Source organism: Eschscholzia californica, unplaced genomic scaffold, assembly GCF_041429995.1.
Source record: "Eschscholzia californica isolate CP2 unplaced genomic scaffold, dmEscCali1.0.p SCAF_6, whole genome shotgun sequence".
NCBI classification, from domain to species: Eukaryota; Viridiplantae; Streptophyta; class Magnoliopsida; order Ranunculales; family Papaveraceae; genus Eschscholzia; species Eschscholzia californica.
In genome coordinates, this window is record NW_028238483.1 from 25488055 (window position 1) to 25504616 (window position 16562).

The 16562-nt window shown below is 33.6% G+C and overlaps 2 protein-coding genes and 1 long non-coding RNA gene across 3 annotated transcripts; 1 reads left to right on the top strand and 2 right to left on the bottom strand.

The window, feature by feature from the left end:
* Positions 1-892: 892 nt before the first annotated feature.
* Positions 893-2681, bottom strand: LOC147532873 (protein RGF1 INDUCIBLE TRANSCRIPTION FACTOR 1-like). The gene is made up of 4 exons (XM_086651046.1): positions 2536-2681; positions 2083-2358; positions 1758-1973; positions 893-1426 (listed from the first exon to the last, which is right to left on the bottom strand). Exons 2-4 carry the CDS (start codon positions 2266-2268, stop codon positions 1136-1138), a joined length of 693 nt encoding a protein of 230 aa, XP_086507172.1. The 5' UTR covers positions 2269-2358; positions 2536-2681; the 3' UTR covers positions 893-1135.
* Positions 2682-5773: 3092 nt separating this feature from the next.
* Positions 5774-6490, top strand: LOC147532874 (uncharacterized). The gene is made up of 2 exons (XR_015228406.1): positions 5774-5884; positions 6081-6490. It is a non-coding gene; the product is annotated as an uncharacterized LOC147532874 (long non-coding RNA).
* A 3876-nt stretch (positions 6491-10366) lies between these two features.
* On the bottom strand, positions 10367-12633 carry LOC147532875 (galactan beta-1,4-galactosyltransferase GALS1-like). The gene is made up of 2 exons (XM_086648950.1): positions 11183-12633; positions 10367-11058 (listed from the first exon to the last, which is right to left on the bottom strand). The coding sequence occupies exons 1-2, from the start codon at positions 12304-12306 to the stop codon at positions 10713-10715; spliced, it is 1470 nt and encodes a 489-aa protein (XP_086505076.1). The 5' UTR covers positions 12307-12633; the 3' UTR covers positions 10367-10712.
* Between the last annotated feature and the right edge of the window lie 3929 nt (positions 12634-16562).

Below are 16562 nucleotides of genomic sequence, written 5' to 3' on the forward strand. Positions count from 1 at the left end.
ATAAATTATTTACACTTTACAACAAATAGTCAAAACAATTATAATCGATAATAGAAAAGGAAAACGTCAACGTTTTAGATACTTGTACCTTTGGACCAACATGGCATGAGGAGGTCTTCTCATCCTTAAGAATAACTTCTAAAAACAAGCATTTATACCAAATATTGATGCTAGACCAACTTTTACTTAAATCTACTATTTCAAAGCGCCTATCCGCCTTACCATTTTTCTGAGATGTGTGTTATCAATATCTAGAATTTTTTAAGAAACTCAAGATTAACACTTAGAGAGTCAAGTAGTTGGTATAAGATGGAGTTGATTTGGATTTATCTTTACTAAATAAAAACCTAAAGTTTGCAAATGGAAAACTATTTGATTTTGTGTAAAACAAAAAAAAAAACCAAACTAGGACATTTCATGTAGAACAAATGGTGGTGTCCCACACAAATATTGAAGATTTAAAAAATCCACATATGAGAAGGAACTCAAGGAAGAAAAAGAGAACCCAAAAATTCGATAAAGGTCATCGTCATCTATTAGACACCTAACTTTTCGTTACCACTCCATAACCTTGATCATAAAGTAGAACCTAATTTGAGTATGACAAAGTAGATCCCAAAAGAAAATAAAATAGACTAATAACATTCAAACTCAATTGAGGACTTTCATGTTTAAATTGAGGACCTTCACAAGACAACAAGAGCAAAATCTTTAGCTAGTACCCTACTTTCAAAAATAAAAAATACAATCACAAATTTAGTCAAGGTATCCTTTATTGTTTATTCGCTATCTTTTAATCTACTTATATATATGTATATCTTCATGTTTATAACATGTATTTTGATAAGAAGACGCAATATTTCAACAGAATATATAAAAAACTAAAAACATCTGAATGTACAAACACATTAGATTTATGAAAGGGCCAAAAGGCCATATTTATAGGTTTTTTAGCTTCTAACCTACCGAAGAACCCAAAGTTCTAGATCAAAACTCCAAAACATAAATTACTTAATCCAAACAATTTTAACTGGTTCAAAAGTATGTCAATAAATATATATAGAATTTTTATAAAGATACTCCATTCACTCTTTTGTAGAGGACTCACTTCTTTACCTTTTTTAGGGTTTGATGATCAAAATGGGGCACGACGAGGTATGCCCTTTCTCCTTGCAGTCCGTAAAACGTTAATGGGAGAAGCTGTCGGAGTTGAGTTCGTACCAGTTTCTTCATTAATCCTCGAGTAATTCCCGGCACACTCTTTGTTACCGTCCGATGAGGATTGGGTATCAATCGAACGTTCCGTACGAAGCTTCTTCTGAGTTGACCAGTCTAGATCGGATTCCGAGTTATGAAACGAGTCTACATTGTTTCTGACTCGTAGATTAATCGTCACGTCAGAGTCCCCGCGCTTTACCACTTCGAGCTGAAAAATCAGATGGGTGGTTTCGTCATTTTCAATTGTATTAAACCAGAGAGTCAGACTCTGAAGAAACACAGAGTAAAAAGTGAAACTTGGGAAACAAGAAAATCAAATTTGTAGAATTTTTTATGATTAATGGTGAAATTAAGGAAAAAGATGAATCTTTTCTGATGATTTGAGTGAAAACATGAAATGGGTTTCTACCAGATCCTAGAAATAATATGAAAATCAATGAGAATTTTCAAAGAATTTATAGAAGATTGAATGAAATTAAGAAATGGGTTATTCATAAAATCCAAAATCAAATCGAAAATGCTGGTTCAAATTATCATACCTTGCATCTCAAAGAACAGAATCTGAATGAATGAAGAAGATTTCTGGAACAAATTTCACATGTACTAATAGCCACCTTTCCTGGCTTCAATTGGGGTCTTGAATTAAGGAAAACGACTTTGGCACTGTTAATAATATAATGTTGAATGCTAGAAACGTCAATATGTTTTTGAACTTCATTAACCCTAACCACATTACTGTAAGAAGATCTCCTTATCTGCAAAATCAAAAGTACAGTTTCAGAGTTTAATCTTCAATGGGTATCTCAAGAAATAGAGAAATCTAGAGAGAGAGAGAAAGGGTTTTGAAAAATGAAAACTACTGACTTGAACATATTGGTGGTTTTTGTGATGAATCAAACAGCAAGAACACAGAGCATTTCCCATGCAATCCAAGCAAAAGTAATTACATTCATTCTTATTTGAATCACCATGGATTCTACAAGGATTGAAATAGCTAGCATTCAAGAATGGATTCAACCATTCAGGACCCAAGTTTTCATTTCTCACCATGACTGTCTTTTGATTTTGGGTTTCAAGAACCCCAATGTTTTGTTGTTGTTCCTCCTCGATAGCCAGCTTGTTTGTAAGAGAAAAAAAACCCTAAAAAGCCAAATAAATGAAAAGCAAAGAAACCAGATTAGGTAAAAAGAAATGAAAAAGATACCCAAAAAGCAAGTTTGGTTTATATTTACAGAGTCGCCGCTTTTGATAACAAAAAACAAAGATAAACCCTTCAATAATTGAAATCAAAATATGGGATTTGCTTATTTAGTTTACCTTGTTAAGAAATTCTGATTTGAAATCGAAATTGAGGGGAGATTAGGTTAACCAGATACAATGTTTGAGAGAGAGAGAGAGAGAGAGAGAGGAGCAGAAAGGGTGAGAGTGAACAATGAAATGAGAAGGATTTGATGAGTCTGTAGAATATATAAGGCAGTATGGCGGAAAATCTGAAGTTAAGGAAACGTGCCTATAAGATTTTCATTTCCTTTGTTTTTAGAGAAAGTGATTTGGAATTAGAATCCTTGTTAGAGACTCTCTAATTTGATAACTTTTTCTATTTTTAACTAGTTAAACTCTTTTTAATGATTGTATCGGTCTAATTTTAACGGATACTTTTATAATGTGACGTATTGTAAATACTTTTTTTCAAAGTTAGAAATCTTCAAAATTTGTACAATCAATAAAAAGTTGAACTTTGACTTGTTAAAATGTGAAAGAAAATTTGATTTATCATAAAAAGAATGACCCATCTTTATTCTGAGATAATTTTATCATGTGTCTTTAAGGACACATATTAAGTAAAAAATCTTTCTATGTTTATTAAGTCGAGTCAATTTTTCACCTTATTAGATTCTAACTTAAATGAAGAAAATATTTTTACATGATTGCAAACCCCCTCTGGCTTTAATTAGTACTTTTCATTCCTAAAGAAATCCCAAAAATCATGTTGATCCAAAAAAAATCTTTTGTCTATAAATAAAGTAGCGGTAGAATTAGCAGCGGGTCGTGCAAATATATCTCCAAATAAAGAGTTGAATTGTGTGTGTGACGCTTTAAGCTTCCAAATGTGTTTGATCACTTCCTAACTTTTTCATTAGACAAAACACTATTACCCTCCCCTCAGAAGTGAGTGGTTTCGGTTTAATATCATTTCAAACTTGGTATACTAGGAATCTTAATTGAAACGAAAAACTAATGAATAATTCCATAAGAGTGGACACAATATGTTGGTTGCAAAATTCCAAAAGCAAGCTATAAGAGGATCTCAGTTCGAGTAGTAATGTCTGTATTTGTCCAATCGAGAGACCAAGCCCAAATCTTATGATTTGAATAAAAAAAAATATAAACAATGTTAAGCACGATATTACTATCAGTACTTCCTAAACTCTGCTTGTGTTAGTTGTGTTGTGTGACACCTAAAAGCGAAGCTATTAGAATTAACTGGAACTTATTTAATTAACTAGGCATAATAAGATATGTGAGTTTTTAGCAGCTTGCTCTAAAACCACCCGGTCCATGTTTGAAGCAACACGACTGGGCTAAGCCTAACGATATTGTGAAGATCGAACTTGAAGGTGACTCAATGAATATTATAAGACGGTCTCTTAAAAGAGCCATAAGCGACTGGACTGCCATATCGGTAATAAATGAGCCAAAATCTTTTGTTCAAATTTAGTTTTCTTACATTTCTTGGCAAGGACTCACTAGTTGATCTTTTGAAACAACTAGAAAAATAGTCAAGAAGAACCGAAGGGAATTCTCAACTTCTTGAGTAGTCTCTTAGAGTGTCTGTCTCTTTAATGAAAAACTAGGAGCCATAATATAATACAAGTCACAAAAAATAAATTCACAGCAAGAGCTGCATAATTTTATATTGTGTTATTTTCTTTGTAATCATGCTATTTGAATGATAAATTTGGCCAAAACTCTCTAAAATATTTGGGCTTTAGTTAAAATGTATCAGTCAATTTTTTTTAGTCTTCAACTCCTTGAGTAATTTTTTTTAAATTACAACGCTTTGCAACAACTTTGCAGCGCTTTGCGACAACTTTGGAACGCCTTGCAACAATTTTGTAACCGATTTACAACAGTTTTGGGGCGCCTTACAACACCTTATAACAGCTTTGCAGCGCCTGGCAACACCTTGCAACATCTTGCAACACCTTTACAAAAAATATTGGGTTTTTAACCAAACAAAATACAAATATTTAGGTTTTTAACAAAAAAAAAAAACGATATTTTGATTTTTAACAAAGAAAAAAAATATAACTTGTCTTTTTAAGTAAGAAAAGGTTTAAATTTTAATCTTCGGCCCAATTTCCTGTATTTGGAACACATAGTACAAATGAGTTATTTATTTATTTTTTGATAAAAGAAACAATTTTACTTCTTTGTTTATCCACGAGAGGTTTCAGGTTTTAATGTTCGTGCAGTGGTAGGTGCTTCTGCTACACGTTAATATTATTATAGTAAGTCGTTGAACAAACGTAATGTTTTTTTTCTTAATTTAGATATGAAAGCCTCAAGGGAGATATTAACATTTAAGACTTCATAAGCATCACTCAGAATGGGGCTGATATACAATTCTAAGAACCCTAGATAAGAAACAAATGAGGGTAATGACATTGTATTATCAGAGGAGTTACAAGATACTCTACGTTCTCTTGCGTATAGCTTGATGGATTCTTCGTACTCTTTTTGGTAGTTCGTGATCTGATACTCCAAATTTAGCATACACCGGAATCTTCAACTTTAATTAACCTAATTTTCCTGTAAACATTTGTAAGCTAAATTAGTTGAGTTGTTACCAAAATATTTTGGTTTATCTAGTTATTATTACAAGTTTAACTAATACAGATAAAATAGCTGAGTGGATGTATCTATTCTATATGCATGATATGTGGAGAGTATTTATAATCTAGTAAAACTAATCAAAATATTATGGGTCTTGAAATAGCTTACAAAATAAGTATACCCCTAGATATGTATTAAAGCTTTCAAATTAATATAACTTGTAAGAATAGTTTCACACGAGAAAATTGTGATCCCTTAACTAAGAATATAATGTTTAGGTCCTCTATACTCATTGCCAATTGATTTGGAATTAGATGACTACAAACTTAAATAACTAAACTTTCAATTACTAATTTAATGTTACAGACACTCCTAATCTTGTTGCTATCTTAAATAAACCATAAGTGGAAACCCTAAAGAGGGATTCACTTGCATTATAGACAGAATGGATATAATATTGAGGCAGTTGCTTCCTTAGTGAAATTCTATTTCTTAAACACCATGGAGGGCCTATTTGGGGATTCGTTTGTCTTTAAAAGCCTAAAAGCAAATCAAAATGATTAAAATCCAAGTAATGACACCAATTTTGCTTTCATTTTTGTGCAATTATTGAAAGCCTAGTTCTTTTTACCAACAACCATTCAATTCAAAAGTATGCATGATTTTAATATATGACTCTATGATAAATAAAGATATTCTCCAAAATTACTTTCTTTGGCCAAAAATTTAATATAAGAGGGAGAGGATAGTGCGTTAGGAAATCTTCGTCATCTTCCTTCAACGACCGTCATAGAAACTCCAGAGACGATGGTCGATGGTGATTTAGGAGGTTTGCAGTTTCTCTCTGCTATTTATTGATCTTTTTTTTCTTTTTTTACTAACCCCCATTAAAAGTATAGTAGAACTTAGTTTTTGACATATGTTTCTTTGTTGGATAAGTTTTATTCTTGTTATCCGTTCTGTATTTTCTCATCTTCACTTTCCTCATAATTTCATTTTCCTCCGGTTTGTCATTTTTAACACAGTAGTTGCAGCGGTTGGAAGTGGAGTAGCAGTTTTTTTTTCAATTGGGTGAAGGGGTAGGTTGGGTTTCTTCGAGTGGTCTGTGGATGGAGGAGGGAGGTGAATGGTTGAAAGGGTTTAAAACTTGAAAACATAACCTTATTGTTTAAGACTTTCTTGGTAATCTTTATTTCAAAAAAAAGACTTTCTTGGTAATGATCACAAAGAACAAATGGATCCACACATATGGATAATGGATATCCTAAAACCTGAAATCCTATCAGATTTAATACTTTTTTTTTCTTTTTTGTTGAAGGTATCAGATTTAATACTTGATATGCTGAAAATGTTCCCATATATTTTTGTTGTGTTTCACCTATATGTAAATTATGTGGAAGTGGTATCAAATGATCACCTTTGATGGCACGTTTGGTATCGAGTTTGCAACTTAATTGGTGCTTTCAAGATTGCCCTAATATTTGAACGGGCTAAGTGGGCTCAATTGGCGTATAACTTCAGGCCCATTGGTAGGGGACTCTCTTGGCACGTTTGGTATCGAGTTTGCAACTTAACTCCTTAAATGTATCAATGATGATAAGGGGGCTCCCTTGGCACTCCCAAGTGTACTCCCCTTCACAGTGACAAGGACGTTTTGGTCTTTGTACAGCTTTTGTCAGACTGAAAAGACCAAAATGGCCTTGTCATGTGAGGAGGAGAACACCTGGGAGGCTGGGAGTATGTCTCAGGGAGTCTCCAATTCATTTTTCTAAATGTATTTTGTGTTCAAGTCAAAGGAGATGTGAGTGGATATAACGAAAATGGTCAGTGCATTCACAATTTCCCATTAAGAAATCAAAAGAGAAAACTGAAGCTCTGACGTAGGAAATGCTCAATACAATGGCTAGAACCATCGGTTGATTGTACATTGAGATTATTAAGAGGACAGTAGTAGTCTGTCTATTTGAAACTACGTTAACTAAGGAAGGTTAAACATCATAAGGATTGTCTTATACTCAATTGGTCATTACTCTAGTTCCACATACCAATACTAATACTTTTGGTTTGAGTAGTTGCTTTATTGATTTTTACCCTATAATTCTCTTGTTTCAGATACATATAATATATATATATATATATATCATACATATACTATATATATTATATTCTAAGCGTTTAATCATCAATCAATCAATCTACCAACAACGTATCATATGCGTAGGTTGTTGGATAAACCCACATTTTCTAAACAGTTAAACACTAATCAGTCTGCCAACAACATATCACATATGTAGGTTGTTGGATAATCCTACATTGGTTGTGTAATGGACATAAGGTATAAGTGTGAGAAGTCTTACTTCTTGAACTAGTTTTTGTGATGAGAGAAAGTCAAACCACCCAATATTTATATCAGATCCTAGGTATAACAAGTCTTCGATCGTACAATAATTATCGAAGTCACTAGCCAAAATGTTTGAGGAAGAGATTAATCTCACATTATTAGTTGTCCAAAGAGCACGGAATGAGTTTGAGTTTATAATGTGAGAGAAACCTTACTAGTGGAGTAGTGAGATGAGGGCAAGTGACTGACTCAACAATAGCCTTAAGATCTCAACATTATTTTGGTTAGGAATGTACAATGCGGTGACAGCTGATTTGAAAAAGAGATGAAACAAAATTGTGACATTTGGACTTGGAGTTTGCCACCTACTACTATTTGTACACTGCCTTTACACGTAAGATTGGTTTGAATAATATCATCACAAATTAAAGTTGCCCTTAATAGCCGTCCAGATTAACAACAAACATACGCATCTACATAGGACAAAACACGACAACTAATTGGTCCACCACTATTATCACTTCAAAAGGCCAGCCCTTTGGGGAAAGCTAAATAGTTTCCGGGGTGTGAAATTTTAAAGGAAATATGTATAATTTTAGAGATTTTTCGGGGAAATAAATTTTAAGGGAAAATAAAAAAAAACACTCCACCTCACCTCACTCTCTCTCCACCTCACCTCACCTCTTTATCTTCTCCGATTAGGTCGTCGGCCGGAAAAATTTTCCGGCCGGCGACTTAATCGGAGAAGATAGAGGTGAGGTGGAGAGAGAGTGAGGTGAGGTGGAGAAGTATCTTGCTTTCTCCCTAAATAAAATTGTCAAACAAAATTGACCAATTTTTGACCAAGTCTTCACACCTCGGAACCTATTTAGCTTTCCCCAAAGCGCTGGCCCTTCAAAATTGTCGTTGGTTGTGATATGCAAACGTTAATAAACTCAAAACACCACTCTTTTCTATCACCGTCTATTATGAGGATAGGACTTGGAAGGGACTTGACAAAAAAAAAAAAAAATTGAACTACATTTGGAAGACATTTCCAATGTGCAGCCGTAAAACAATTATACTTACAATTTTCAGCTACAAAATCTGAAGAGGTAGAAGGTATAAAGTGATTAAAGAGGGAGAATATGAAAAATTTTGTATGCACGTTTTGACCAATTACCAAACTCACAATATATAATGTCTGTTCTCATAAAAAAAACAATATATAATGTCTTTCATATTTTAACTAAATTAACCCTCTTAACAAAAAAAAAAAAAAAACTAAATTAACCTGTTTTTTCATCATATATTTACCAATTGTGTGGTTTATCTCCTAAATTGACAAATTTATTATTAGGGAGTTTTGTTTCTATCTTTCAAGATTTGATATTTGTTCTTTTTATTTTTCCTGTTGAACCACTTTTCTTTTGCTCTTTAAGGGCTCAGTTAGAGAGAAAGTGTGTCGGCAGATCTACTAAGCTCGGTATTTACTGGGGTGAAGTTTTAAAGGCACCCTCAGTAACTATTAAAAGCGCCCTCCTCCCTCCTATACTTATTCCCATATTTGCCGTAAGGGAGGTGTCTTTAACACTTAAAGAGAAACCTTTAAACGTCGGCCCTTTATCTTCTGCCGTTGTGTGAAAATTGAGCTCTTTCACTTCTCTCTCTGTCCACTGATACGAATGCCACTGAGTTTAGGTATAGGCATGGTCCAGATATGAAAGTCAAAGGAAGAAGTTAACTACATTACGAGAACTAGGGGTGAGAATCGGTCCAGACGGTCAATTCGCAGACGACTATCTGTCTGGTCCGGGTGGGACATATGCAACTCAAACTTGTCTGCTCGGACAACTAAACAAAACAAACAGCCATTTCGGGGTTTCTCTTTAAAACTTTCGTTCGTGTCTGTTTTTCTAGTTGGACATGCCAGGCGCTCGGTCAAACACTGGATATACATCGTATGACAAAAAAAAAATCACCAGGTTCATTAACATAATGAACAAGAACAACAAAAATTAAGAACACCAAAATAAAAGATCGTCAATTAGGAATCCTTTCATGGTGTCAACTAGAAAGAACCTTCTCAAAGAAAAATCAAAATAGAATGAAACATTGATTATGATTAAGGGTTAGGATTTCGCCGTTGAGAATCAGAAAAGACAAAAGTGGGAGAGAGTCGAAGAGAAGAGAAAGAAAAAAGTTGGGGCTCTTCTGATTTCAAGAGTTACATATTATACCCTAATCTAATCTAACACCACTACCTAACTCTAAACATTTAATGATTCATTTTTGTTGTAGATGGATATTATGGACTGGTAAATGGAAAGACTCGAGCGGTGCATCAGGTAGGCCCTCTTGTATGCGTTCGTCTACTGAAAACCTAACAAATGGGCGGATTTTGACCGGCTCAGTCACGCAGCATCCACGTTCACGACCCCTTCAGACGCGAAAGAACGTGGGTGGATGTCGGGCCATGGACCAAAATCTCACCCCCAACACGAACTAACCATTTTTATGGAGACATGAGGAAGGCCCTTGACAAGCAACAAAAGGACCCCATCCACACACCCCATGAATGATTAAAGGCACTAATTAAATCAAGATTGCATATAGTTAATTATGGATTCGGTAATTAGTACAATATCTAGCTTTGTACTTTTATTTTCTTCAAAATGATTTGTTTCACTTCTCTCTTAGTTTACAAATAATTGAGCTAACTTACTCATACTTTATTTAGGTGGAGAATAATTAGCATCTGAATTTCAAAAAGAGTAATTTTAACTATCACACGACATCATGCTCTACTAACAAATAACATCATTAGCAAACACTTCCACATCTATGAACCATCCTAATTGTCTAACACAAAATTCTTTTTCTTGTCCACCTCCATGAAGTTGTAGTTTTTTTCAAATCATCCAACTAGAGAAAAAGGAAACAATAAACCCTTCAAGATTAAATGCAAAAATAAATAAAGACCCTTCAAGATTAAGAAATACCCTTTTTCACATAAAATGAAGAAACAAATTTCAATAAAATCACCCCCTTTACAGAGAAACGCGCCATCAATCTATTCCATTTCCCTTTTTTCTACTCTCCCTCTCCCTCTCCCTCTCCTCACTTTAGCCTCCCTTTTTTTTTCATCTTTCTGTCGGTGGGTCAGATTCCGGGAGGCCCGAATTTCCTCAATTAATACACAAATCTGACACACATCTTTAGAAATTAACAGTAAAACTCTTCATCCACCGACATCATGATTCACCCATCATTATATCCACATGTATGTTTATCATCACATAAATAAGCATGATCTCCCTTAAATCATCAAATAAGTCTACACGTGGACGGCTCCGATTGTTTCTACTTCAAAATCCTTGATGGTCTTCGCTAGTTTCTTCATATTATCATCGTAAACAAATGGTAACTTATCATACAATGTAACGGTTTTTTTAGCCGAAACAGGTAATAATTCCCGACATGGTTCTCCCGGTACCGTTATTGAATTGTGGTAATGATAATAACGGATTTTTGTTTCCGTTTTATGAAGAGTTTTTCCCGTTACATTCTCCGACATATGAACTCCAGTAGAAAACGCATTTTTCGCCTGAATTGCATATTTTCTATCTCGCCGGAATCCTGTTCTTGAATCTCTGAACGTTAATTTCTCAAATCCCCATTGCCTGAAATCACAAAGAAAAAGATTATCAAAATCACAGATTCTCAAAATTTGAAGGAAACCCATTAAAGGGGAGATGAAATTAAACAAAGAGAAAGAGTTACTAAAGTCTAGTGAGAGAAACTGACCTAGAAATTTCTTGAGGTGAATCCTTCAAACAGAGTTTACTAGACATGGGATTTTGTTCAATAGTAAACTGAGTATAATCTTTGAATTCATCAAGAACAGATTCTAAAGAACTTCCATCAGGCAAATAAATATACTCATCAACATCAAAATAAAATGTCCAATTTGATGCATATCTATATCTATGTAAACAATCATTCACAATCAAAAATTGATTATAATAATACCCATCAAACTCAGATTGATCCCTAATATCTTGAATTGTTGCTCTTCCTGCTTTTACCCATGGATCAAGAACAGATTTAACTTCAGATCCAACTCCACCAGCATCATGAAATACAAAATGAGATTTGGGTCCAAAAAACCAAGCATGATAAGCAATCCATTCTCTAATTCTAGATGCACTTAAATTACCATATAAAGATGACCCACAATATAAATACTCATACTTATATGGTGGTTTGAAATCAGATTCATTATAAGAACCTGGTTTTTCTTCTAAAGCTTCAATCTTTTCAAACTTTCTTGGTGATTCACCATAATAAGCATAAAGATTTAACTTCCCACCTGAATTATCTTGATTTGGGTTAACTGGAAAAGTACAGTTAACAACAACAACAGTATAAACTCTACCATAACCCCAATCTGGAAGCATTTTAATGGCTTTTGATCTAATTGAAGATGAATTATTGTTTGAGATCCACTCACATTTATACCAAGGACGACCAAAAACATGAATGGGTTTTGAAGCTAGACCAATAATGGCGAAAGTATTTTGTCCTCCTCTGTAAGCACCCATTTGAACGAACAGAGAAGCTGCGTTTCCATATCTGGTGAATGTGCGTTTGTTTGGGTCAGTGGGTTTTGTTGAGAATTTCTTTTCTTCTGGTAACGTAGCGGTGGTGGCGGTGGTACCGGCGGTGGTTGTGATTTTTTGAACTGATGAAGGAACAGAGCAGCGGCGAGGGGTGGAGAAGAGGTTGTCGTAATAAGGTTGGAAATTCCAGATTGCCATAACTAGGGTTAGTGCAAATAATGCAGCAACCAAGGGTTTGGTTTCGAAACATATTGGGAGTTTACCAGTGAGGTTGCCGGAGATAATAACTGGGGTACCGTCTTTTCTCATTGTCTTACCGGTAAAATATGCCAGTTGTCGTCAGTTTCCAGTGGTGATGAGAGAGAAAGAGCTTATGTGTGTGAGCCTGTGAGGTCGGTTTATTCCAGAGCCATCCTCCTACTCTTATCGGTTTATTTGATCAACTGTGTAAACAGGATTGTATTTCGAGAGTTATTACGGAATCGACACTGTTCATCAGTGTCTAACTTTCTTCACTTTTACACTCGGATACGTGATGTAGACGGAGCGGAAATAATAAGAAGACTAAAACGGAATTGAATAACTAGTAAAATATAGGGAGATACGATAACTTTATTAGTTCTTCTCTGAAAGGTTATTCTCAATGACAGAGTTAATGTCCCTTTTATAGGAACTTAGACTCTTCTAGATAGAATCCAACTAGGATTCCTAAACATCAAAGATACTCAAACATAAACAGATAGACTTAAACATAAAAACTTCTAAACCTAGACTTAATAGGAAATAATGAAACATAAGACTCTTAATAATAACCCAAATGGACTCGGTGAGGCCTTCTAACTAGTTCGTCCGTGAGGCCCAATGATTTAGTCGTCCGACCCAGTATAATCTGCATCAGTATGTATGTGTATACTACATTTCCACTACAAAACTCAAATTCATCCGTCCAAAAAAATATTCAAAAGTAATTATGTGTAATTTGAAAGATGGCTAATCTTGTTTTAATATCGAATAAACAATTGATGTTTTTAAAAGAGAAATTCAATATTGAGAGTCATATTAGAATTAAATGTTGTTACATCATCTTAAGACCAGAATGGCACTTACATTTTTTATTTGAGTCATACATGAGACGCTCATATGTAAGTTGTATAGGACCAAACCTCAAAGATTTCAAAACAAAATGGGCTAGTTGTGGTGGGGGCTTTGTGCGACCGCATGACCCCGACCTCCCGCCACACGACCCTGTTGGACATCATGTGTTGTTCTGCATTGAAGTGAACAAGGTTTCATTGGTGGTGATAAATCATCTGTTCTACGAAAGTCTGAGAGTCACATCTATTTTAAAGACAAAAGGATTCGACTGGTATAAAAGATTAAACCCGCAATTCATCTTGCAATCTCACCACTCATTGACCTGATAATAATCTCATCTGAGGGTTACATCTGTCGCCTAAGAAGAACAAAGTGTTTTCGTAGGAGGCACATGTAAATCAATTCATGCCCAATATGCTGATGAAAGCGAGACACGAACTTTCTTACTCGGTGCTCAGCTGACGAAACATTTCCCACAAACAAGTATTATCATCAGAGGAGACTTGTTATTAGTGGTGAATAGTTCGAAGTTGAAGAGATACCACGGAAGTACGACAACTTCAAGAGGAGATCCTATAAAGCTTGTCCAACTTGCATTCTTTTTATGTAAACATGAAGCAATACTTCCTTGTATTTATTCAGTTAAGTAATATTGTTTTTCAGAGTGAAAGACATTTTGATTCGCATTATTTTCCAAAAATTTGTCCAATTAAGAAACTTCATAAATTTGAAATCTAATCGGTGACATAGTATAATTGCCATGTAAACGACATAATAAAGTTTTCGTTTCTGTATCTGAGAAAAAATTAATAAAATTTAGGCAATAAAAACATTTTTATCCTTTTACTACGTAATCAGAATAGAAGTTGTCGACCACCTCTTGCCTCGTGCTAGTGGATGGACAACCAATCTAGAATCCAGATGTCTCGGGTCGACTCACAATTTCATATCTGGAATCAACATTTGGTTCCACCCAGTTGTCATCCACTTCTTTCTTTGGGTGTCCGTTTTATCTATCTTCAAGTAACATGATGTTAGATATAAACTTCATCTTTCATTTAACTTTGCAGACTTCTGAGATCAAATTCTGTGTCATTTCAGTAATGAGTTGTCAGAGTCGCACGCCACATAATATAGAATATTTTATAAATCAAAAACATTTTATGCAATTCTTCATATTTTGTAATGTTATTAAGGGAAAAGTTTAATCTAGATATCTTTAACAAAAATAAAATCCATGTAGCTGACCTTGGAAAACAATTCCAATCGAAGTTCAACATTTGCTATCTCCCAAAAAACAAAAAACAAAAAAAAAAAATCATTGGCTATCCCCTTAGTTCCTTTTTGTAAGACAAATGCTAATCGAAGATATATAGTTGCTCCAAAAAGCTATTTACTAGATACAACCTCTTTCTCTTAATTAAATTGCTAAACAACACTAAAAGTTGTTTTGTTAGTTTTATGTAGCAAATATTATGATGAATCTTAAATTGCTAAAAAATAACTCTATAAAACTACTTACAGACACGGCTTTTTTTGTTAAATTGCTAAATAAAACCAAAATATGTTGTATTGGTGTCATCCAACAAATATTGTACTCCAATTTAACCCAAAAATAATAACTATAAAATATATATTTTTTCAACAATGATTACTAGTTTGACTCTAGCACAATTTATTTTAGAATTTCATTTTGAAAAGAATCACTAATTTGACTCTAACACAATATATATTTTTTTCTATGTAACCTTTACATTGCACAAAATTTTATATAAAAAAAAAAAATCGATTAGACACAACTATGTCAAAGTTACCTAATATCTCTCATTTACTCTTAAGAAAACATACACTCTCTTGAGATGTTTTTTTCATTAATTTGATTAATGTATTGTTAATGGAATTAGTTAGAAACACATAATCAATTCAAATTCACATATAACGACTTCGAATAATGTAATCTTTGATGAACTAAATATAAGTTATCTACCACTAAGAGGAGGTGTCCAGTACGATTAAAAATTGTTGCACTTGCTATATATGATAAGAGAAATGTATTTGTCAAGGTAATTTTGAAAGAAAATGCTCCATTCCACGATTATGTATAAGTTGGAATTGCTATTGTCAAGTGCATTCGAATGGGTTATTGAGTTTTACCTCGAATTACAACATAGGATGCTATGGTTGGAATATAACTTATTTTCATTATTTGTTAATATTTGGTCAATTTTATTAGTTCAATATTCGATTAAATTTTATTTATGAACAAAAATTGTGGTAATTTTGTTCAAAAGAAAAAAGTGAAACTTACAACTTTTTAGAAATAAAATTCGGTTATATTTGATTTGTTTTGTTTTGGTGTTGTCTTGAGTAAAACTAGAGTTGCGTATAGTAACATCCTTTCGTAAAGCTAAATTTTGACAGAGGGTAGAATTGTAATAATCATGGATGGCAAAGGTGTTTTTTTTTTTCTTAAACAACCTAGTGTAGTAGTAGTGGTGGGAACGTGCCCAAAATGATTGAAGGTCCACCCCACTTTCTTGCTTTTAGTGTTTGTCTGTTTCCTGGTCTTTCTTCGATCTATGACTACTTTCCTCTTTCTCTCTCTCTCTCTTTGGGAAGGTCTATAAAATACACAAAAAGAAATAATTTACAATGAACGAGAGTCTTTCACAAAAAAATAATAATTCTATCTAGAACCGTCTAAATTCTTATTAATTCTCAGAGCAATCCCGTTTTGATGTTCTACAGTTTAGTAATGACGCATGTCAATGTTTCTTATAATGTCGAAATTTTGTTGAAATTAATCAAACAAATAAATTGAATCAACTTCGAGAGTTTTGGAGGTCTAAAACATACAAATTTATTACTTCTACATTATTTATACTTTTAGTAATTTAAGTTCAATAAATTAAAGATTTTACTTTTCAACCAATTGGACAAATAAGTGTTCACGGTCAAATTCTGGAGTATGTATTTAGGAGGGGTTGGGGGTTTAAAATTTATTTTTACGAACAAGTACTTGAGTAGATGGAGAGAGAAGGAAAAATGTGGATTTTTCTAAAATTAGATCCCCATTCTGCAGTATCATCAATTAATTGGATCCTTTTTCCCCGGAAGTTGAATAGTAGTACTCGTCGTGGAGTAAAGAAATAGAGTAGCTGGAATAGAAATTGAATGCCTAACTATTTCAGGTCTTTAGGGCATTAATTGTGCATGGCTGTTTTTATAACTCCTTTATTTATACCATTCATTAAATTTTGCCCATAAGAATATTATTGGTGTCTTTAATATTGCTCATTTGAGATTTTTGTTTTATTTTTAAGATTTGTTTTTTATTTTGATTTTTTAATAAAAAAACTTCTATTTAGAACTTATTTGGCTCCGAAATTAGAAATTACAAATAATTTAGGGCTTTTATGGCTAGGGATTGAGTAGCGACGGTTGATGTTAAAAAGTAGTTTGAATCATAA

Excerpts from the sequence above, each read along its gene's own strand:
- LOC147532875 (XM_086648950.1), bottom strand. The coding sequence starts at position 12,306 with ATGAGAAAAGACGGTACCCCAGTTATTATCTCCGGCAACCTCACTGGT. Across the intron at positions 11,059-11,182 it reads TCACCTCAAGAAATTTCTAG|GCAATGGGGATTTGAGAAAT; the intron begins GTCAGTTTCTCT and ends TTGTGATTTCAG.
- LOC147532873 (XM_086651046.1), bottom strand. The coding sequence starts at position 2,268 with ATGGTGAGAAATGAAAACTTGGGTCCTGAATGGTTGAATCCATTCTTG. Across the intron at positions 1,974-2,082 it reads AAAACCACCAATATGTTCAA|ATAAGGAGATCTTCTTACAG; the intron begins GTCAGTAGTTTT and ends TTGATTTTGCAG. Across the intron at positions 1,427-1,757 it reads TCTGTTCTTTGAGATGCAAG|CTCGAAGTGGTAAAGCGCGG; the intron begins GTATGATAATTT and ends CTGATTTTTCAG.